Source organism: Podarcis liolepis (genome assembly GCF_965112155.1).
Source record: "Podarcis liolepis genome assembly, chromosome: 12".
Taxonomy (NCBI): Eukaryota; Metazoa; Chordata; class Lepidosauria; order Squamata; family Lacertidae; genus Podarcis; species Podarcis liolepis.
Genome location: NC_139563.1, coordinates 25089491 through 25114047, shown reverse-complemented (window position 1 = coordinate 25114047; position 24557 = coordinate 25089491). Strand labels below are relative to the sequence as shown.

At 43.2% G+C, this 24557-nt stretch overlaps 1 protein-coding gene across 2 annotated transcripts in view; it reads right to left on the bottom strand.

Moving 5' to 3' along the window:
- Nucleotides 1–2156: 2156 nt before the first annotated feature.
- Nucleotides 2157–24557, bottom strand: part of CUBN (cubilin) — a 133304-nt gene continuing 110903 nt past the window's right edge. For both annotated transcript variants that reach the window (XM_083467340.1, XM_083467341.1), the window contains 11 exons: nucleotides 24212–24409; nucleotides 21198–21327; nucleotides 19565–19782; nucleotides 12664–12872; nucleotides 11071–11233; nucleotides 10011–10219; nucleotides 7123–7279; nucleotides 6816–6991; nucleotides 6196–6361; nucleotides 3949–4184; nucleotides 2157–2375 (listed from right to left, as the gene is read on the bottom strand). In XM_083467340.1, coding sequence (XP_083323466.1) covers nucleotides 2268–2375; nucleotides 3949–4184; nucleotides 6196–6361; nucleotides 6816–6991; nucleotides 7123–7279; nucleotides 10011–10219; nucleotides 11071–11233; nucleotides 12664–12872; nucleotides 19565–19782; nucleotides 21198–21327; nucleotides 24212–24409 — 1970 coding nt within the window. In that variant the 3' untranslated portion in view covers nucleotides 2157–2267. The remainder of the gene's footprint in view (nucleotides 2376–3948; nucleotides 4185–6195; nucleotides 6362–6815; nucleotides 6992–7122; nucleotides 7280–10010; nucleotides 10220–11070; nucleotides 11234–12663; nucleotides 12873–19564; nucleotides 19783–21197; nucleotides 21328–24211; nucleotides 24410–24557) is intronic.

The window sequence follows — 24557 nt, the reverse complement described above, 5'->3', positions numbered from 1 at the left end:
ATAGGGTGACCCAAGTGTCTAGACGTTCGACAGGGGAAAAAGTTTATTTTCTCCATAATGTGTGTGTGTGTGTGTGTGTGTGTACACACACACACACACACACACACACACTACATTTCTGCCATGCTCTTACTCATCTCCCCCACTCCCCAAAATGCCTTAAGGCTTTAAAAGCACCAAATATCGAAAGCTTTCCTCACAGGAGAAGTTGCTCCATTTTGGGTGCCCTTTTCTGAATCTTTTCCAACTCCGCAATTTCCCTTTTGAGGTGTGGCAACCAGAACAGTAAATGGTATCCCAAGTGTGGTCACGCCATAGATTTGTGTAATGACCTTATGGTACTGGCAGTTTTATTTTCAGTCTCTCTTCCCATGATTAATTTAGGCCACTGCTGAAATAAATCGGCAAATGTCTCACTTCCAGCTGTCTGTACGGACATTACTGAAGCAGAAGGAAACCAGTCAACTCCACAATGACTACTTACAATCATGGTTCTGCAGTTATGGCACTCTTGTGAGAGAGGAACATAGGTTTACTTATATTCACCCTTCGTATCAACATCCTCAAACCATCAGTATAGCCAAACAAGTGAGGACATAGCATAAGCATACCCAGCATGACAGATGCTTAATTAAAAATCCCCACCACTTAGCAAAAATAAATAAATAATAATAATTGGAAATGAGGCTACTGATACCCAATCCCAACACATGTATCCCAATGAGAGTTTGTTTTAAGATCCCATTACAGGGCCCTCTTACTTTGCATAGCATATCTGGCAAGGCTGGAAATAGCACAAAATGCCCCTTGCATTTTGGAATGGGCAGCTCATCCCCACAAATGACTTTACTCAGCAAGCTTTACTGCCTAGGGTCAAAATCCACATTTGAGAGGTATGCGCACCACTTCCACTCAGTTTATCTAGTTATTAAATGTATTAATCGCCTTTCTGTTACAATCCACTCAAGGCCATTTACAGGCTTTGGCCAGGTTCCAATGAGTGTAAGTGCAACTTGTTTCCATGTGCCGAAGGAGCTTTTGCTTGTTTTCCTCAACATGGGAAACCACTTTTGAAACTGGGGGAACATTTCAGAGCTTTTAAAATTTGATGCACATGGGACCTTGCTGTTCAAAATGGGGGGGGGGGAGATGTTAAAACAAATCCCATGGTACATGTTTAAGCCCTCAGATGCACCTAAAGTAATGTCTTGGGTCCTAGCCAATAAAGTTAAATAACTCACATACTAAAGCCCTGGTATCAATAAAATCAGAAGACAGTAACACAGCACAGAAGCTACCATCATTTAAAGAGAGAAGAGGCTTTTAATGTTGTGCTGCTGCCTTTTAAGAGTAATAGAATCCTAGTGTTGCAAGGGACCTTGAAAGTCACCTACTTCAGCCTTCTTCAACCTTGGGTTCCCCACTGTTGTTGGACATCAGCTAAGCTGGTTGTGGAGCCTGTAGACCAGCAATATTTAGGGACCCAAGGTGGTTGCACAATTATTATTCTTATTCTTATTCTTATTATTATTAATAATTTGTATTTGATCTGAAATACTGTGGTTATAAATATAATCAACCATTCTTATTTTGGAAAGTGTGTAAATGTCCCAAATGAGTGATATGAAATTTAGACAAATTCATGTATCTTAGAACTGAGCATGATTTTCTGTATCCAGCAGGAACGCTAGTTGATGTCTCCCACTCCACCAATAGTTCAAGAGTTATTTTTGCAATGCTCCAGTCTTACCATTGTCTATATAGAAGAGTGATTTTGGAGAATAGTTTGCTAAGGGGCACTCAGCTCTCATTTGGTGTCATTTTCAGTGTTTTGTGCCCAATAGCAAACAGGTACAGTGGTACCATGAGTTACAAACACCTCAGGTTACAAATGCTTCAGGTTACAAACTCCGCTAACCTGGAAGAGTTACCTCGAGTTTAGAACTTTGCCCCAGGATGAGAACGGAAATCGTGTGCTGGCAGCGCAGCGGCAGCAAGAGGCCCCATTAGTGAAAGTTCGCCTCTAGTTAAGAACAGTTTCAGGTTGAGAACGGACCTCCGGAACAAATTAAGTTTGTAACTAGAGGTACCACTGTATTCTTACAAGCAATCACAAAGAGCTCAAAATCATTTGAATTTAAAAAATACATAACAACTGCATTGACCAAAATAATTTTATTGTATTTATGGAGACAATTATATTCTTTGAAGTCTCTTCAATACAGAGAAGTGCTGAATAAATGTATTTTTTCCACAGAAGCATTATTTCAGCTGCTCCAAGTTAGCCTAAATCCTGACGGTAGAGTTACATACTCTGAATGGAATTTTATAAACACTTCATGTGATGCAGCTGTAAATGGAGCAATGTTGGTGTCCTGAGAAGAAAAGGGGAAATAATAATAATAATAATAATAATAATAATAATAATAATAATAATAATAATAATACTGATTACAGAACCTTTTCACAGAAAGCACATTCCTATAAGAATGCTACACAGGATGGTTCCAGGCTGTCTTTATTTTGACAGAGGATTAAATCACATACCAGCAAATTCAGATTGTGCAATTAAAGGTTTATTTGGAATTCCTCCCCTGCTAAAGTAGACTTTTTGCAATAAGGAAAGTGATGAGGAAACATGCTTGGAAGTGTGGGATAACAATTGCTTTATGGAACATAATATAACTTCCCCCAAACAAATCAGAATGAATAAATAGCTGACATTGTCTAACCACCTCACAAGCTTCGTGGAAACAGATCAGGATGAATGTTCAACAAACAAGTTGTCTGGAACCGACCCTGGTTTAAGGGCCCTCCAGACATCCTTTTTATTGTGAATTTGTGATGATATTGGGGCGATTATACATGATGCTGCTTTCAATATCGCTTGCAGCTGCAAAAGTTTTGGGGTAGATATTCTGCTTACTTTCCAATCAATGCAGATCCCTAGACTTCCTGTGGAAATGTCCCTGTAACTTTTTATACCGCAAATGTTATAATTTAGGTTTTTTTGTCTTGCTTTCGTTGTACTATAATGCAAGAGTGCCCTGGCCCCAGATGGCAACAGTGTGACAGCATTGGAAAAGCAATGGATGTTTGACAAAATGTATCTTAGGTTGTGTCAGGCATTACTTACAGGGGCTGTGTACACACCCGTACCTTTAAACCACATTTCCCCCACCCATGAATCCTGAGAACTGTAGCTTGCTTAGAATGCTGGGAAGTGTAGTTCTATGAGGGAAAAGCTACAGTTCCCAGGATTGTATGTGTGTGTGCGCACACACTTTAAATATGATTTAAAGGTATCGTGTGTACAGACAGAGCAGGGTGCATTTCCATTGCTTCTGGTGGTGGCAGGCTATTCTGAGCAGCCTGTGGATGAATATCTTAAACGTCAGCCAGGCTTGCGTGCGAGCAGCCAACCCTTCCTAGTACTCAGGTCCCAAGCCATGTAGAGCTTTTAAAGGTTATCAGTTTGAATAAACTGAATAAACACTCTGAATTCTTCCTAGAAACAAATTGACAGCCAGAGGGGTTCATTTAAAAGTGACAAGATGTGTTCCCTACAACAGCTGTGTTTTGTACCAGCTGCAATATGACTGAACTGTCTTCAAAGGCAACCCAACACAGAGTATGGTATAGTCCAATTTAGATTTCACCAGGCTGTGTATAACTGAGCTGCCTTCAAGTGAGGAATCTCATAATTTCATCCAGCACTGCTTTCTCTGCATTGCAACATGGAAGGGGTGAGAGTTTGTGAACCGAGATATTAGATCTCATTTTGGAAACGCTCAGAGGAAGAAACTAAAATCAAAGGAACACTTTAGCACAAACTCCACTAGATGTCACTACAGTCTCTCTGTTGGAATGACCATGTATATTACACAACTCACAACAGAGCTGGAGCTCACACTGGCAAACATCGCATAGGACAAAATTGAAACATACCATTCCACAATATGGTCCCATAGATGCATGGCTACTGTCCGGTCCATTATAGAGTTTCAGATAGTTGCTACTACAGTCACCAGGATCATCAATGCTGATGAAAGCAAAATTGACGGTAACAGCCCTTCCTTGGGGGGCTTTAATTGTCCACTCGCAGTCTGTCTGATTCTGATAAGAAGCTGGGTACCCAGGGCTGGCAAATGAACCAGTCTCACCATATAAAGTACCACCACATCCTATAAACAGAAAGTTAGTGCTAAATGTTTTGTTGTACTGTGCATTCTCAACATTCTCAGCAATAGACATAATGGAGGAATTATCAATGATTATGCTGCATTTCTTAAACTAACTTCATTGGTCTTAAACTGGATGAGGAAGATCGCATGAGGGTTGTTTTTTTCCTGAAATCCCAACCGGCCTGGATTTATAGGAATACAATTGCAAAACATAACATAACATAACATACCAATTTTTAGGTTACAGTATGTCTTGTCATTGTTCGTGAATTCCCAGGCAGCAGCCATGGCCAGGAACACGTTTTACCAGCTTAGGCTTGTTGGCCAGTTACAAACCTTTTGGAGAAGGAGGCTCACCTGACCATTGTAATGTATGGAACATCCAGATTGGGTTGTTGTAATCCAGAATGCGGCAGCTAGACTGGTGACTGCGAGTGGCCGCCAAGACCACATAACTCTGGTCCTGAAAGACCTACATTGGCTCCCAGTACGTTTTGGGGCACAAAACGTTTTGGTGCTGACCTTTAAAGCCCTAAATGACCTCAGCCCAATATACCTGAAGGAGCTGCCCGGACACTGTGGTCCAGCGCTGAGGGCCTTCTGGCGGTTCCCTCACTGCTAGAAGTGGAGTTACAGGGAACCAGGCAGAGGGCCTTCTTGGTAGTGGCACCCGCCCTGTGGAACACCCTCCCACCAGATGTCAAAGAAATCTGACTTTTAGAAGACATCTGAAGGCAGCCCTGTTTAGGGAAGTTTTTAATGTTTGAAATTTTACTGTGTTTTTAACATCCTATTGGAAGCCGCCAGAGTGGCTGGGGAAACCCAGCCAGATGGGTGGGGTATAAATAATAAATTATCATTACTACTGCTACTACTACACTTTACAGTGATTTACCTTTGAAGGTGATCTGGCAATTTCAACTAGTTCAAAGTGTTATAAATATTTAATCTCAGGAGTTGGTTGAAAGGAGCATATAATGGGATTGTTAAAATAGCTGGTCTGGCTCCAAATTTGTTTGCAAGCACAATTAAAGTGATGGTTTTAAACCTTCAACTTTTATAAAGCTTGATGTCATGAACTGGCAGGACACCAAGGAAGGAGAAGTGGATCCCAGCGAGGAGTGTATAGCAGAGATGGAGAACATCTGCAGTTCTCCAGGTGTTGCAGGACTCCAACTCCCAGTCCCAGCCAGTCCCAGCCAGAATGGCCAATAGTCAGGGTTGGTGGAAGTTTTACGCCAACACCTTGAAGACCAAACTTTCCCCATCCCTTCCATACATCAATAGAAGAGGCCTTATTCCGAGATTGCTCACTGATACAAGTTGGATTTGTGGGGAAAAGGATAATTGTAAACTAGATCCTCATCTCCGCCAGCAATTTCTAGATCAACTCTGTATCCCCAAATGGAAACCAGAGTTGGAGGTCATACATTTTCTATTACTGGGAAGTGGTCAGGAGCTCACCAAGTTAGTGGCTAAATATCTCTATTTGGTTTTTTGTTGTCAAAATACACTGCAGACGTCTGATCTCCCTGGAGACCTAGAGATGTGACGATAGACTGCTCTGCCTCCTTTCCTTTAGCAAATGTTTTGTGCCACTGGGGAAGTGGTAATTCTGTATTGATTTGTTTTGGATGTTTGTATGTGATGCCAATAAAAGGTTTGATGATGATGATAAGGAGTGAGTGGTTCCCTTTCCTTGAAACTATTTCTGCAGCAAAGGCTCCTAAACCGATCCAGTCCTTCCATTCAGGAATGGTCAAAGGTTTCTTATTTCAGCACATATTTATATAGAAGGTGAATCTGACACAGTTCTAGATGATTGGAAATCCATGTTTAATAGTCTATTCAGTGGGAGTCATTATAATCTCTTAAATATAGTTTAAATTAAGTCTTAATGTTTTTAAAAATAATTTGTAAGATACCCTGAGACCCTTGAAAGTCCAAATAGCAGGATATATGATAAGTGGAAACAAACAAACAAATATAGAATGAAAACCATTGCTAGTACCAGTTGGTGATGAAGTCCAAGTGATTTCATATCCTTCACTGGAAGCTAGGATGTCACTTTTGAAACGGAGATACACAGCATGATTTTTGGCAAATACAGGATTGGGTAGGGTGTTTCCACAGTACTTGCCAAGCAGTGGAGAGTTTGCATCACTACCATTTCTGACCTTTAGAAGAATATACAAAGCCATTGTTAATGAAATGTTATCAGTAATGAATAATTAAAATCTTTGCAACTGATACAGGTAACTTGATGGAAACAGTCTCTGTCATGACACTAGCAGGTATCTTTAAACTTTTTTTTTTAAAAAAAAGGGTGATTCCTACAAGTGCTTTGTCACAAAGCTGACCTTATAATCAGCATGGTATCTGAGTCAGACCCAGCACATGGCAACAGAGGCAAACTTGTCACATGGAATATAGTAGCAGAGTCCTCTTGGACGTTTTTACAGGAGTTAGGAGACGCCATGTGACCCATTCTGGTCTATCATCTAACCTAGGATTTGACTAGCTGCTACTTGAAAAGGAAATTGCAGACATAGGAGGTAATCTGGATCAGGTCCTTGGTTTAAGGAAAGGGGCGCCATGAAGCAGACCATGTGAAGCAGGTAACTGTCATACCTCTAAGAAATCACGGCATCCACTGTGTTGTAGGTTGAAGGAATTGAAAAAGAGAGAGATGGTGTGATTTAGTGGGGACCGCAGAATAATAGTACAATCCAAGTTGTGAGGGTAAGGATCAGGCCAGCCCGGGCTTTTCAGATAGCCAAATGATTGGTTGTATTCTCTGTTGCAGCCTAGCAGGAGACAAATATATAAATATAAATATATATTGTTTCTACATTTTACAATATCTTCACACCTTTAGATTTTCACTCCCCACGCTAATAATTTTTGGTGCCTATAAAAAGCAGGGCGAAAGCTTTACCTGAAGTCAGGTAAGAGAAGCTAAGTCCATTATTAACCACATAGGCTTCTGATCTGAAAATTACAACAGCAGTCCGCCCATAAGAATAAAACACAGGAATCGCAAGATTTTCGGAGCCGCAGAATCGGTGGACGTGATCAGCATGTTCTGGATTGCCCTGAAATGTAATAAGCAAGAAGTCAAAGCTTGGGGGGGGGGCACAAGGAAAAAAAGAGCATATGGAAATGAAGGAGACTTTCCTAACAGATTGTGACATATTGTGTCTTGTGACATTTTGCACAGCTATTGCAAGATATAGTACCATGTGAACACAGGCATCTGGTTGCCAGTGCTTGTGACATTCTTGGCATTAAAGGCAACCCAATCCTCCTCACTGATTCCTTCTCTCTTAGTAACTTTGTTGTTTAGTCCTTTAGTTGTGTCTGACTCTTTGTGATCCCATGGACCAGAGCATGCCAGGCACTCCTGTCCTCCACCGCCTCCCGCAGTTTGGTCAAACTCATGTTAGAAGCTTCAAGAACACTGTCCAACCATCTTGTCCTCTGTCATCCCCTTCTTCTTGTGCCCTCAATCTTTCCCAACATCAGGGTCTTTCCCAGGGAGTCTTCTCTTCTCATGAGGTGGCCAAAGTATTGGAGCCTCAGCTTCAGGATCTGTCCTTCCAGTGAGTACTTAGGGCTGATTTCCTTCAGAATGGATAGGTTTGATCTTCTTGCAGTCCATGGGACTCTCAAGAGTCTCCTCCAGCACCATAATTCAAAAGCATCAATTCTTCAGCGATCAGCCTTCTTTATGGTCCAGCTCTCACTTCCGTACATCACTACTGGGAAAACCATAGCTTTAACTATATGGACCTTTGTCGGCAAGGTGATATCTCTGCTTTTTAAGATGCTGTCTAGGTTTGTCATCGCTTTTCTCCCAAGAAGCAGGTGTCTTTTAATTTTGTGACTGCTGTCACCATCTGCAGTGATCATGGAGCCCAAGAAAGTAAAATCTTTCACTGCCTCAATTTCTTCCCCTTCTATTTGCCAGGAGGTGATGGGACCAGTGGCCATGATCTTAGGTTTTTTTGATGTTGAGCTTCAGAGCATATTTTGCGCTCCCCTCTTTCACCCTCATTAAGAGGTTCTTTAATTCCTCCTCACTTTCTGCCATCAAAGTTGTGTCATCTGCATATGTTGATATTTCTTCCGGCAATCTTAATTCTGGCTCTTAGTAACTACTCATTGGTAAAGCAACCGCTTCCTTTCAGGCTTTCCTTACTTACTGCTGCTTCTCCAGGTTCAGCCTGTATTGGAATGAGTTAGAATGTACTAGTGCTAACTTATTGGCTTCATCTTGGCTGCATGTAAAACCTACACTTGGAATGGCTTTGTTTGTCATGAATAATAAAGCTTACATTTCCTTTACCCTTTCAAAAAACAGTCTTACCTGGGGGGGGGGGGAATGCCAGGATTTCAATCTCCCGACCCTCAGACTTCAGTCGAGACCACATGGCATTAATTGCATGAATGCAATTCACACCCATAGGTTTTTGTTTTTTGTTTTGTTATGCAGATAGTAGCTATGATAGCTGCTTAAGGGCAGTGGATGGTAGGGAGAGAGCACTTCATGTTTTATGTCCCTGCATTGGTCCTAACAACATCAACTTTCCAAAGCTACTACTTGCATTTCAATGAAGGCAAGGAAAGAAAGAAAGAGCTAAAAGTCCCCCCTGACCCAATTTCTGAGGTGGTACCAGGGTTACTATTAACATAGCAAAAAAATATATGCACATAAGTTCCATTCATACAATTAGCATTGGGTCTTGTTTGGCCTTCAGTATCAGACAGCGGCGTAGCGTGGGTTATCAGCACCCGGGGCAAGGCAAGTAATTTGCGCCCCCAAACCCGGGGCAAGGCAAGTAATTTGCGCCCCCTAACCCCTAACCATGGCCATTAATACTGACGGCTCTACTCTGGGGCAAACGTCGTGGTGACTACTGCCCTCCGTGGTGTTGTTTTTGCAATTAAAGGACCCCTGCCTCAAATAAAGCATCTTGGGGATTGGGGACTGGGATTTGCCAAGGGAGCTGGAAATTGCAGTTCAGTGGCGGGTCAGGGGGAGAGGGTCCCTTCCGCGTCTGGGTGCCGCGGGCCCCTTTGCGCCAAGACGCGCATCTTTGGGCGTCGCAGCGCAGCCTTCTCAGTCTCCCTCCCCGGCCCGGCTAGTCCCGACGCGGCTTCTTTCTGGCGCGGGGAGGGGGCTTCTTTCTGGCGCGGGGAGGGGGCGGCTCTGGGGCCAGTGCGTCGGCCGGCCTCCGGCGCGGGTGAGGGGGGGGCCCGTCGGGGCGGGTGGGCGGTCTTGGCGCGCAGGCACTAGAGCGCCGCCGATGGTGCGTTTGGCGGGCTGCGCGCGTCCAGACAGCGACCCGAGCCTGGGCGGCGTGGCGCTTGGTGCCGGAGCCTCCGCCCGCAGCGCCCCGTCGGGAGACCCGGCCGGAAGGAGCCTCGAGCCGGGTGTCGGACGCGGTTGAAGCAGCCAGGGCGGCATGGCAGGCGGCGTGCACCCCCTGCACCCCCACGCTACGCCACTGCTCTCTGCCCCACCGCCAGGCTTTGGAGCAGCCTTCCGAAGGCTGGCGGCGGGAGGAGGTCTCTCCGCCTGGACAGTAGGGTTCCTGCTTCCTCAAGGAGGGCCGGCCAAACGCGCCCCCCAAAATGTTGCGCCCGGTGCGGCTGGCACCCCTGGCACCCCCCACGCTACGCCACTGGTATCAGACAATGCAGAGATTTGGACAAGGGGGATCAAAAGCAGGGAAATCTCATGGACCTTTGACACCCAGACTGGGGATCCCCACCTTCACCCTTAGCACACAAGGATCCTAGCAGCAGGCCTGGCTGACTTACCAGTGGTGACTCTTGGAACTCTAGATAATTCTGAGAGCAGTCCTGGCTGGACTGGAGGTGGAATTCTTGCACCACTATTTTCACATGTTGCTCAGGAGGAGCATCAATAACCCATCTGCAGTACGTAAAGGGAGGATATGCTTCTGGAAAGTAGGGCGATGTTGCTGTTTGGCTGGTTGAAGTTGCATTAAACACACCTCCACACAGTCCTGTTAAAAACAACAGCAACACAGATTAGACAAGCTTGCTGGGTTATAAGCACTCTTTCATGGAGGAACAAGGCTATCAGTAGCTACTAGGGATGGTGGTTACGTATAACTTCCAGCATCCGAGGCAGGATGCCTCTGAATACCAGTAGCTTCAATTCTCACAAGGGGAGGGTGGTGTTGCGCTCCAGTCCTGCCTGCAAGTTTCCAATAGGAATCTGGCTGGCCCCTGTGGGAACTGCTTAGGGGTTTATTTTGCAATAAAATGGCATATGAATTTAGTTAAATGAATAAACACAGAACAAGGATGCTGGACTAGATGGGGCATTGCACTGATCCAGCAAAGATCTTTTTGTGTACTTCAACTCAGAATCATAAGCTGTTGACCTAAAAAGATATTTATTTGAAAGCAACAAGACATTGAGGTACAAATGTTCAATGCCAAGAGACAAAATGTGCAGATTCAAAATAGATCAATTATATCACGATGGGTATTTAAATATTATATTTCTATGACATTGGAGTTTTCTATTTAAAATACTTGAAGCAATGTGCAAGTTCATGTTTTCTAAATCAGTGGTCAAACAGTCCTAGCCAAGCCCCACCTTCTAACCCCTTTGATCTCCCCAAATCCTCTCCACCCAGACAGATACATTTCAGTCACCATCTCTTCCATCAAGTCTTATCTTCTCCAGGAAGCTGGATTCTCTCTATAATTGGTTTCCTAATTTGATAACACTGAGCTATATAATTGCTGATTTTTAAAGTTTTGAAATCCTCCCTGGAGTTGTGCAAGGCAAAGGAATGACTTATTTCACAGGATCTTCTGGGAAGAAAATGAAAATTATACTCACTGTCCACAGTAGTGTAGGTAACATTGAAACCTGCTCTTTCTACATACATGTCAGTGACAAACTTAATGGTCAAGAAGTTGTCAGTAGAAAGAAAAGAAGCTGGAACTCCGAAGCCACAAAACTTGCCAACAACTGTAGCATTTTCATTACTACCATCGAACAGCTAAAAGACAAAACAGAAACATAACTTCTCTATGGCATGATATGTGTGTGAACAGTTAAAAGCTATGGGAATGATTGGTGGAAGGAGCTCAAGTGTTCAGTTTGGTGACTGATGTCTCATAGGGTGTCTTACAAATGCAAGAACTACTACAACTGATAGCTCAGCTGGTTAGAGTGCGGTGCTGATAACACGAAGGTCACAGGTTCGATCTACATATAGGGCAGCTGCATATTCCTGCATCACAGGGTGTTGAACTAGATGATCGTAGACCACAATTCTAGGGTTCTATGAACTGTTGTTGTTGTTAATTCAAATCAAAATAATGGTCAGGTTAAGGTGCAACCTTTTATCCAGATGCTCTGTCCTTGCATCACCCCTTCCCTCTTCTCTTTTTGGTGCACTCCAATTGAATAATCATTCAGTTAACTAACCATAATTTCCTTTTACAGCCAAGGCAGGAAACCATGTGTCAGGGAACTGCCATCGGAGCTAGAGGTGGAGGGAAGGCTCCAGAGGGATGCCGGAGAGGGTCCCAGTAGGGAGAGGGGCAGCCCATTTGCTGGGGAAGGAAATCAGCGTAACATCAGTGGAGAAGGGGGGCAGATGGGGGAATCGGAGAGGAGGCTCCAAGACTCCTCGCCGGAGACCAGCGGAGAGAGTCCGCTGCCCACACCCTCCCTGCGCAGAAGGCTTCCGTGCAGGGAGACTAGGCATCAAAGAATTTTTGTGCTGGAAGAAGTTCAAGAAACGCCCACTGACGGATTCTGCCAGCGACTGAGACAGTCACGATGCTAGAGGCTGTTCAGTCAGAAAGGGTTCAACCAAGTAACCTAGCCAGGAGTGGCGGCAACTTACGCACGAGCAACCCCTAAACCCATTACACCATGGATATAAGGTTTGGCGCAAAGCAGGATTGGAGCCCAGAGTTTTGTGTTTGTTTAGGAGGCTATTCCTTGTAACCATTCTTGCACAGTTTGGACATAATGGGAAATTATGGTTATGTAGCCCAGGAAGCCTTCAGTCATAGCATGCCAAGATGGGAGGCGAAATGGAGCAGAACGAGAATCAAGCAAGCAGACAAAGACTCATATCTTAAGAAACCAAGATATGCAAGTCCAAATGGAATCCATTTCTGTCCAAATGGAATCAATTTCATGTAAAGAAGGAAGTAATTTTCAACTGAACATTTAGTTACATGTTCACTATCTTACTGAACTTGAATTAACCTTTGCTTTGCTTTTTCTTTGCAAACCTTCAGGACATGTCTGTTTAGAGTCATAGAAAACTATTTATTATATTTCCTTTACCCCTGCTGTAAGGTAGACTTTGAATGAAAAGAAATAAGGGAACAAAAGTTATTTTCTAGCCTATGGTCAAAACACAGCAAAGAGAGTGCCTTGCATTTCTTGATTAGCACACACTGATCTTACTTGGACATAGTCATAGCGGCAGTTTTGAACAGACGATTCTGTTTCCAGTTGAAAAGTGTTAAAGGTGAGATTGATCAGCTTGTTTATGGGGGCAGCTATAACCCACACACATTCAAGATCTTTGTCATATTTGCCATCCATGTCGGAGTCTGGCGAGCCAAAGCTGTCACTTGAATTTGTCAGGTAACCACCGCAGCCTTGCTGAGGGCCTGTTAAAAAGAGAGATCTGTCATCTACTGCATGTTTCATAGAAGTATTTTAAAGGATGTTCTGTATTTTTTTTATCATATCACTTTTCCTATTCCTGTCTTGATGCTTACTGTCAACCATGGGCATTTGTGGGCTGAACTGCATCATTTTAATGCTTTGCACAGCTTTTTTTGTTTTTGTTTTGTTAAACTAAGCCCTTTCCACACAATATGTTCAATATGTGGACAGCAGAATCTCACACGCTGCCATTGCTTCCAGACTCCATACACAAACTATTCATACTATTCACTGAATGCGAGAAGATTGAAGCAAAATTTCCTTTAAACCCTTCCCACATTATATTCAATGTAATGTGTGAAAGTGGGGGTGGATATGTCAGGAGGTGGCTCCAATGCTAACAACAGGACTGATTATTTGATAAGAGGCAAAGAATGCCCCAGGGACGTGGGTGGCGCTGTGGGTTTAACCACAGAGCCTAGGACTTGCCGATCAGAAGGTTGGCAGTTCGAATCCCCGGGACGGGGTGAGCTCCCATTGCTCGGTCCCTGCTCCTGCCAACCTAGCAGTTCGAAAGCACATCAAAGTGCAAGTAGATAAATAGGTAAACGGCGTTTCCGTGTGCTGCTCTGGTTCGCCAGAAGCGGCTTAGTCATGCTGGCCACATGACCCGGAAGCTGTACACCGGCTCCCTTGGCCAATAAAGCGAGATGAGCACTGCAACCCCAGAGTCAGTCACGACTGGACCTAATGGTCAGGGGTCCCTTTACCTTTACCTTTAAAGAATGCCCCAGCTGCATAAAGAAAGTGCACAGCTGGCTGCCCTTTCCAGGACAGTCCCAAAATAAAGAGGGAGAGAAAGCAGAGAGAAGCAATAGCTTTGGCAAGAGGGGAGCCAGAAAAGTAGAGGAGAGATATGGAAAGCAGGAGATTGGACGGATATATTTATTTCACACTTATATGCCACTTGATTGTAACAAAACCTCATTGCGGTTTACAAAAAGACAGAGGGAGGGTGGAAGAAAGAGGGACAAAAGGGGGAGCAGTGTGAAGTGTGTGTGTGTGGGGGGTAACTGGTGGGGAGCTTTGCCTCAGAGGGCAAGGGACAGAAAAAGCAGGAGTTGGTAAGTCAAGTGTGCAGACCAGGCAAAAACTCCTAGTGGCAGATTTAAGGGAGTCGAGAAGGGAGTCTATCAGACGGGGTGCTAAAGGAAGGCTGCGGGAGTGCAACAAGGAGTAGTTGCCTTGAGAAACAAAGCACGCAAACCGAAGGGTTCAGCGATTGCCCGTCGATGATAAAAGAATACATAAAAAGTAAGTAAAAGCAACATACATCTTATCATGTCAAAGGTTGTATTTAAAAAAAAAACCAGTAGGTGGAGCTGTGTCTTTGTCTTCAGCCCACAAGGACTAATATTCCTAGATTCTATTAAAGTCGTTGGGATGTTAAAAAAAAAGAAGCACTTCCATTTGTATGCAAACACCTAATTGCTCAGTCAATAGAGCATGAGACTCTTGATCTCAGGGCCATTTTGGGCAAAAGATTATTATTATTATATACCCCACTCATCTGACTTTCCTGCATTGCAGGGGGTTGTACTAGATGACCCTCTTGGTCCCTTCCATTTCTACTATTCCACGATTCTTTGTGGCCAGGTGATCAGAAATTCTGAGTGCATGAAATCTGCATGAGTATCAGGTCCTTATAATGATCAGATCAAAATGGGTATATTTTTTGCTTGGCTGCATTTTTTTAAAAGGAAAAAACCCCAACATTATGCAAAAGGATACTTCATCATAATGAACTTGGGATGCTGATAAACCAAAGTAAAAAGATCTGCTTGAGATTGGATGCAATGGCTGACGTGCCTTAATAAACCAATTGGCGAAACTGTTTTGTTATTTATTTATATACTCTTTTTCTCCTATGATGAAACTCAAGGTGGCAAAGAGCCCAGGCAAGCTCTCATCACCCAAGTACTGGCCAGACTTGTTGGGCTTCAACAAGGTAACTGCATCATGTGTCTTCCAACCATGGTTCTGATGGCATTTCCCTGTGTAACATATGCCTAAGAATCAATGAATCTCTGTAGCCAAGCCATAGGCTTGGACACACAAATATACATGTGGATGGATCATGCTATATAGCTGGGCATCCTGGAAAATTTCACAGCAAGAGCTGTGTAGGGCCTTTCTAGAGAGCACAGGATTAAGTCAGAGCTGCTGCAATGCCATTCTCCTAGGGATGGCTGGATCAGTCCATTTCTTGATTGCATCCACTTCACATGTGTGTATTTTGCATTAGTTGGTTCTGCCCCATTTCTGCATCAATTTGAAGCTTTTTTTTAAAAAAAAAAGGTGAAAATTTGCATTTAATTATTCTGTATCAGAATCTGTATTTAAATATGTACTGCATCATAAAACAAACATTTAAATGCATATTTGAGATCAATGTGTGCATTTCAGTCTAAAATGCATTTTGGTACTTTTTAAATTTCAGAATAGTATCACAAAACTTGGAGGACTATGGCCAGGCGGTGCAAATTCAGTTGGGTTTGCTTAAGAATGTGGAGTGGACAAAATTATACTACATCCCTAAACACCCCTGCTCCCAGATCCTTTTTCATTATACACACCTGGAGGACCAACAAGTTCCTCCCACCCCCACTTTGGTTGATTTGGATAAAGGCCTTACTGTGGATTTTGAAATTTTATAAAATGGAATAATTGAAAGAGTGTGTAGAGCTCCTTCTGAGCCCCAAACTGTGTAAACTGGAACAGCAATATTACCTTGTATCTTTTGCACATAATGTTTCTGCTAATGTAACCCATTGCAAAAATGTGCCTTTCTTGTGACAATCTCTCACTGCTGACTTGGCTTGAACTGATGGAAGGAGGTTTGAAGCCAAATATTGAGCAGTGTGATTTTTGCTTAAATGTAGGGCTTGTATGCTGTGACAGCAGTATTAGTGCAACAATATTTCTGGCTCAATTGAGATAATTGCAAAAGAAGCAGCAGCAGCAGTGAAATTGATAGAATTACAGACACAACATCGGTTGGAATGGCACCAGCAATCATGAAGGGATGAAATATGAGAGAGTCACATCTAAGGCAGAGGTTTTCTCTCCATTCAAGGCATGAATGATATTCAATCCATTCAGCTCCGCTGGAGATAACTGTAAATACTTGCACTTAATTATAAACAGATCTCTGGTACAGAGCTAAGCCAACATGTCGAGCCATATGTAGAATATCACTTCTCAATAGCTCATGCTTTGTTACATTCCCTTTGCCCCTCATCACTGCAACATTAAAAAGGTGCTAGGATAACAACAAAACCCAGAATGAAAAACACCCAAACTAAAAAAACCCCAAAACAGAGGTAGAGAAATCAGACAAATCTGAATCCTGGGTAGCCCAATTAACTGAGACCTCCAACCAACTAGTGAACTTCAGCCTGTATACTTGGGCTATGTACTTGTTTAGGCTGATTCCCAAGCCAAATTGAGAGGGATCTGGGCATTGGCTGGGCAGCCCAGAGCAATTCTGGCCTGTCAGAGGGTGGGGCATCAGGTAGGGAGGGAAGGGGTGACTAAAAGAAAGGACTACTGGGCCTTCAAAGGAGAAGGTAGGGGTGGGTGTGCTCAATTCCTCCTTCTTCCGACTCCCTGAAGCAACACCACACAGGATTAAATCTTCCTGCTTACTATGAATAAGCATGAAGTTTTCATTCTGTGCAGTGCTGGTTACTACTGGTTCGCAATGTTCCCTTCCAAGTGTCAGAGACCAGGCTGAGGAGTACAGCTCTGAGGAGGAATGGTAGGAGCCTCCCCCTCCCCCTGCCCCGACCAGGATCCTGAAACTGTCCCGGAGCAGTGAAGCAGTATAGATTTGGAACAGTGGTTTGCAAAGGGGCATAGTTCTGAAGACAAAAGTTGGGAAGAACTGGGGGGTGAACAGCAAAGTGAAGAAGAACAGGAAGAGAGAGGGCTAACAGGACTCTCTCTTGCTGGTAAGTATTCAGCCTATCTGTCCAAGGTCACGTAGAGCAGAAAAGGTGGCAACACAAAACACAAGGTGGTTGCAAGATCAGGTTGCAAGATGGAAGTGACTAGGGGGGAAGTGGGTGGAATCCTTCATTGGGAACACCTTCCTCCCAAAAATGGATGCTTTGTTCTTTTGCTGTGATAATTAAAGACTCTTTAAATGGTAAGGGACTCCTTTTGCTTTGTCCTGCTTATCTACGGCCAAAGCGGGGGGGGGGGGGGGAGGAAGCCAAGTCCCAGGAGCCTGACACCACGTCACTGCCTTCCCACACTTTCCCCTTCTTTGGTTTGGATTTTCACAGACCTTATCTTTCTTAGTGTATGCCTGGTAAGAGAAAATCTGGATTGAAGGAGGGGAAAGTATGGGAGCGCAGTGATCTGGAGGAGAATTCATATGGACAATGGATAAAAAATGGAGGTATAGAAGCTTACCATCCACATTAAATGAGAGTATTGATAAGACCCTACTGATGCAGTATCCCTAATAAAAAGAAGTTGTTTTGATTAAATTGCATGCTGCTGTTTCTTCTCAATTTTTTCTAATTAATTCCTACAGCTTCTTTTCATGTCAACAAAATGCTCATCAATAATAATAATCCAGAAAAGATGAAGTAGAGATAACCTTATTTTGGATGACATCTGTGCAAAAATCTTAAGTAACCATTGATGAAAAGGGGCAGGATTTTGAAGGAAAGAAATCAGGAATGTTTAGATTGCTCCAAATGAGTTTACCATTTGTGTTCACCTCCTCCCAAGATTTAATTAGGACTACCCACAACATTAAGCAGAACACAGTAATCACATTAGCCAATTTCACTTGACTAACACAGCCAGGGTGGTGTACACTTGCTAAACATTAATGAAGAATTGTGTTTCACATTTGCCCTCTGGATGCTGCACTAATACAACACCTCTTGGCCTTTCTGTTCTGGCGGATGAGATGGCGCTCCTTTCACAAGATTAATTTCCCATGAGCTTTCTGGCTTTACTTGAAATTAGATCTGCCTTCATCACCAAAGTGCCCTGCAGATGTTCAGGACTGCCACACCCATCAGCCACAGTCAATGCAGTTCTGCTGGTTGGAGCTGATGGACATTGTAGTGTGATCTGGAGGTCACCAGGTTGGTGAAGCCTGATCTAGATTTAAGCAGAGTTCTTCAACCTACCTTTGAGGGAGGGAGAGAATCCAGAATCCAACCTTCCTCCAAGAGGAAGCAGCACTTTAATTTCACAATGACCTTGTGATATAGAGAAGGCGGCACTCCAGATATACTCCTTATCGCTGTATTCCTTTTAGATCAGTGTTTCTCAACCTATGGGTCCCCAGATATTGTGGGACTACAACTCCCATCATTCCTAACCAGCATGACCAGTGGTCAGGTATGATGGGAGTTGTATTCCAACAACATTTGGGGACCCACAGGTTGAGAACCGCTGTTTTAGATGGTATCAAATGAAAAACAGCTGCCGGCTGTGGTTGTGGTGTGTGCATGTGTACAATGGCTGAGTGTTAAGGATATTTCTGCTATGACACAAATGCTTTATGACAAAGTGACAAAAAGTTAAGGGAGTTACTCCCGTCTACCCACCCCACCCCACCCACGAAACCCCAATGAATTACCAAAAGAAGAACAGGTAGGTAGCTATTTTCAGCCTATCACTGATCTATTCAACTGTCATAAGAAGGCTGAATTAAAGTCTGTATAATTAACATTGAAGGTAAAGGGACCCCTGACCATTAGGTCCAGTCGTGGCCAACTCTGGGGTTGCGGCGCTCATCTCGCTTTATCGGCCAAGTGAGCCGGCGTACAGCTTCCAGGTCATGTGGCCAGCATGACTAAGCCACTTCTGGTGAACCAGAGCAGCGCACGGAAACGCCGTTTACATTCCCGCCGGAGCGGTACCTATTTATCTACTTGCACTTTGACGTGCTTTCGAACTGCTAGGTTGGCAGGAGCAGGGACCGAGCAACGGGAGCTCAGCCCGTCGCGGGGATTCGAACTGCCAACCTTCTGATTGGCAAGTCCTAGGCTTTGTGGTTTAACCCACAGCGCCACCTGCATCCCTTAATTAACATTAGGAATAACCAATTATAATGTTTTTATAGCATGAAGCTTGAAATGAGGTGGACACATGCTGAGTTTCTCAAGTGGGCTTGACCACTCCTGTCGGGGGTACCACCTCTGAGTGCTTCTCCATGCAACAAAAAGCTTCCCTGCAAGGTAGAAAAACCTGCACATATGTTCTGGCCCAACCCACTCTTGTGTGTGTTTGTGTGTGATTTACCCCCATAGGAAAACATTCATAAACAATCATCTGGTGCTTCCCTGCCCCCAGTGTGGGGCAGTTCACGTTGAGAGCTCAGGATCCTACCACTTCATTCTGCTGCACATGAAGGTAAGGCTGGGCAGAATGACTAAATAATATTAAACCTTTATGCTTTACCCTCACTATGAGTATAAAAAGGGTACTTCAGGTCTACTAAGGTGCTAAGCATTCACGGATATGCCAGTCTAGGTTTACACAAATGACGCACCTAAAGAAAAGAAAATGTAGCAAAGATTTCCTATATATAACTCATGCTATTTCATAGCAGCTGGCTTGCACTGAAGGTGCTGGGAGAATTCCCTTTGGCCATTCCTTTTACCTAGTGTCTCTCTGAACGATGCTCTCCATCCATTGGCTGTTCCAGAGGAATCAGTCCTGAACAGCAGGAGCAAGTTGTTTGCGGAGCTCTTGATAGAAGGTGGGAGGGCCACACCGCAGAACGTGCCCAGGAGCGGAGCGTATATGTTCAGGCCATCATACACAGTAACAGAATCCTTGTGGCAAGATGAGGATGCTTCAAGGTGGAAGCTGTTGAACCTGTCAAGGGCATTTTTACTAATAAGTGGGATTGTTTCAGTCCTGTTTTCTTAAAATGCATTTGGGGATAAATAATAGTGGCAACAGATATCAGTCTTCATTGGTGTGGCCAACATGGCGTCCTCTCATCAGCCCCAACCAGCCTAGTCAATGGACTAGTATTTTATTTCTTTATGGGAATATTTATATACTCTCAGCTCATTAAAAACAATCATGGCAGCATGCAAGAAAAATATGATTAAAGTATCATAAAACAAAGAAGAAGTGAAGAACACTGAAACGTATCTACTCTTCAAAAAGGTTTGGCGAAACAAAAATGTTTCCAGCGGGTGACTAAATATCAGATTGTAAGTGCCTATCTGATTTCAATAGGAAGAGCGTTCCACTTTGCTGGAAAGAATTATGGCAGAATCTGTCAAACTGGGTTTCTCTTGGTTCCTCATTTTTCCAATCTTAAATTCAGTCTACATAATACAGAGACACAGAAAAAGAATGTACGTGTTTTCCTGTATATTTATCCTATTAAATACACCTGGGCCTAAAATATGCATTTTCTTCAAGCCATGTTCCCTACTGTTCTGTATTTTTGCATGTTCCTTTCACTTACAGTATATACAAAGATTGTGCTAATATTCGCTAATATTCACTTCTTGCACACACTTTTGTGTTGGCGATGTGCATTCTCAGAAATTCAGAGAAGTGCAAATTTTGAATGTTCACTGTGTTTTGGTTTGCATATTGGTCTGGGAAGTGCAAATTAGGTGGACACACATTAAAATGCAAACCAAAATAAATTTCTTATCCATTCCTGTCCACAGCACCTGAAGAGTACCATGTTGTCTACCCTGGTCTATTCAAACACTGTGGCATTCTGACTTTCCTTGGGTGTTTTTTTTTATTTTTATGGGAAAGACTCTGGACTGAAGAAAAAGCACTTAACGGTAGAACTACCATCACAATCCAATGTAAGGTTATTCAGAAATAAGTCCCACTGAACTCAATGGCACCGACTTACAAATAAAGTTGTATAAAATTGCAGCCCTACGTATACTTGGAAATAAATCACACTGGGTGCAGCTAAGCTATTTTGAAAGTAAACTGTCATGGGATTGGCTGCATACCTTTAAAGCACATTTCTCTCCTCAAATAATTCTGGGAACTGTAGCTTGTTAAGGGTTGCTCTGTGAGAGGTGAATGACAGTGCCCAGAATTCTTTGAGGGAAATAATGTACTTTGAATATGCTTTAAAGATATAGTGTGTGCACAGTCCTAGGTACTATGGCACTAACAATTCCCATGCTTGCTGTCACTATAGCAGTTTAAAACCAAACCAAACCAAACCAAACCAAACCAAACCAAACCTAGAGACCATGATTTTTTCATCATAAACCGAAAAGTGCTCTTGGCTTACATACTTGAGTGCCACTATCTTGTTGCTTCTGACAGTGATGTAGTACGAACAGTTCATGTTGTGATGATACTCAGTAAATGAATGGGTAGGGCTCCTGACTGTACCCCGAGAGCTGTTGAATGCGCCACCACAAGCTGCAGTGAAAGGCAAAAGATTATCATTACTGCTGAAGAACCTCTTTGCCATACATACTTTGGGTCTAGGGTTTCACTAAAATGGAGTAAGCGCTGATCTATTTTGTTGGTACCTGGTCAAATATCCCTTTCATTTGCTCCTTCAGAGTTGGAGTCCAACAATATCTGGAGGGCAACATGGAGGTATACATTCTAGTATATATATAATTTGTTATATGGTTAAAAACCAGCGTACTCCATTTAATACAACAAATACTAGTATGGATAAAGTAAAGTAAAGTAAAATGGTAAGTACAACAGAAGATGCAGATAAAACACAACAATTCATAAAAGTTACATTTTTTTTAAATAAAAAAAGAACCAGCAGAAAGTGAGCACTTAGCCTGGAGGTTGAAGGCCTGCCCAAACAACAATGCCGTCGGGTAGGTGGCAAAATGCTTTCACTGGATCTCCTGAGACAGACTTCCACAGAGTGGCTGCCCCAGTTCAAAAGAGGCCATCTCCTGATGACCACAGAGGCTCATATGTGGTTTCTTTAATTATTTGAGCCACAGTGATGGTTGTTTCCTGTGTCCCTGATTACTTCACTGGTGCATGGGAAAGGCTTTGCAATGCATTAAGTCCTTCAGTTGGATTCAGTAGGAGATCCCAACTTTTTGGAGGTGGAGTGTGAGTGAGTGGCTTTGTAACTGCTGCATGGCTCCCTCAGGGTGAAAGTTAATGCCCGCTTTAAGATCTACTGAAGAATTTGCAGCGGCAGAAGCCACAGTACATTCTTTTTTTTATTCTCCATAATGGATGCCATTGGGAGTCTGAGAGGTGGCTCAGTCTTTGTCCTCTGGTTCGCAGCTCTCTGCAAAACCATCTGTGACCACCATTGTGCTCTGTTTTATAGTCTTCCATTTGGCAGTCAACCACTCTGGGCTCTCTCTTGACAAATCGCCCAAACCCACTGCTGTCCAAGCTTCTAAAGGACTAGTCATCGCAGAAACCACTAGCATTGCAAAGCAAATTCTTTAACAGGCAATGAATGCCCAGGCTCCCATTCCTCATTTTCAGCTACGGTAGGGTGGCGTCTATCGAGCGCTGCCCTTTGGACTGTTGACAAATAAGAGACAAAAGCACAAGAGGTTTTAAAAAAGCAGTGCTTATGGTACGCAAGGAGAGAAAAGCTTCTCTCTTCTTCCCCCTTTTGTCTTTTGTGAAGGATGAAGCTAGAAGGAAACAGAATGTTCATGGCTAGAAGGTGTTTTGCATGGGCCAAAAAGCCAGTAAAAAGCTACTAGTCATACTTCACAAATGTCAGGAGTCAAAGGTCAGGTGGCAGCAGCCAATTTGAGTGAGTTATGAAGGCCTCTTTCACAAGTAAATTAACATTGTCATCCTTCAATGGTATTCCGTCTAGCCAGTAGCTCTCAGGATGACTCATTTCAAACAATGATACTTGATTTCATGCTTTGAGGCAAATAGCTATTTCTCAAGGCTATGGCAAGGAGCGGAACATACTACCTGGTACAAAAAAATGAGGTTCACATACTTGTTATCAGCCCAACGTTTGATTAAGTCTTAAACAAAATTCCCCACCCCCATTGTCAAGGTCTGTGAGGTAGCTGGGACCTAGCTATTTTCTTTGACTCAGAAGCCACCCTCACATCCAAAGGATGAGGGTTTAGTTTCTTCCCTGCCTAGAATATTTTATACTGGACTAGACACTTCCATTATCTCAATCCCATGGGCATTGGCTAGTTTGTCTTTGAGAATATTGCACTATGTGATCTTTGCAAAGTAAATTCATATGTAATAGAACTAATGTGTTCTTGGGAGCTTCCTTATGAGACCCAAATGAGATTAAGGTACAGGAAGTTTTTAAAAAGAGCAAACAAGAATAATGCTTTATAGGATGCATAAAATTTACTAAAAATGTATTCCCTGGAAATGTGATAATGATAATGATGATGATAAAAAAATTACAAGAACTCACTAAAAAAATGACCACAGATATATGCTGAATGTGTGCACATGGATTTCTCCATTCTGGATTCCACCATTTCAGTGGCAAAGGAGAAGCAGAGGGGAAATTGTTTTGCGAACTGCTTACTAGAATCCCATTCTGGCACTGAACCTTGAATCATGCAAATGTTAAAAACGCGGCACTGCATTCAGGGTCATTTTGCTTCATTGCCAGTGGGATATACACAATGAAAAGAGATGGCCTTGAACTGTTTATTTGGCATTGGGCTAATCCCGAGCGTTTTATGACAATTATTTCTGAAAACAGGAGGAGTGCTTTGTGTGTGATATATGTCACAGTTAACTTCTAAAACCAAGGATGAAATCCTAAGCTTACTTACCTGTAGCTAAGCCACGGTGATCACAGAAGGGGTTGCTTCGCAACAAGCGTTCATAGGGTGATATCCAATTAATGGGCTCCATCAGTGCAAGGATTTCTGTTTGAGCAATGGAACTTCTCCCTCTCTTCTCTCATGTGACCCCTAAATCTGTCCCAGGGGTTCCCCCAGCCTTATGGAGCAGATTTGCAGGAAGACCACAGGGCATTCATACAAGGAGGAAAAGGGAGAAGTTCTATTGGGCAAGTGCATATCTTTGCACTGTCTGATGGGATGCATTAGTTGGATAGCATCCTTAGACTACAGATGCCCATACAGGTTACATGGATTACCCCTTGGCCCTAGTTAAAATTGTTCTCTAAGCAGTGGTTCCGAAAATGGGTGAGGTTTTTCATTGGTTGGTGTCTTGTTTGTTTTTACAAATTTGGAGGAACCCAGAAAGTCAAGGGATAGTTAGGTCTTCTTCCAGGGCATCATTTCGTTGCCTGATGCATAGAAACACATGTTGTTCTCACCAACAATGTGTTGCTACTCACGGATTGCTGCGTAAGTGGCCAGAAATCCGACACCAACAGTATGAGAATCTGTGTAGAAATTCAACAGTGTGGATCCAACGATGCTGATAGGATGAGGGATTTCATTGCCGCAAAACGTTTCTTCAGGGTTAGAGCCAGCTCTGTCCCCTCTGAAGACCTTCACTCCATCATAAGCACAATCTCCTAAGGCATTATGAGCTGCACGGCATAAAAATTTAGAACGGTTCATCAATATTTTGTGGAACTGTTTACCCATCCTCTAAGTACTTTTTTTTTTTTAGCCAATTTACACCATCATAGAAACCAAACTAGGACACTATTTGTGGAGCAGGAGCGGGAAACTTTT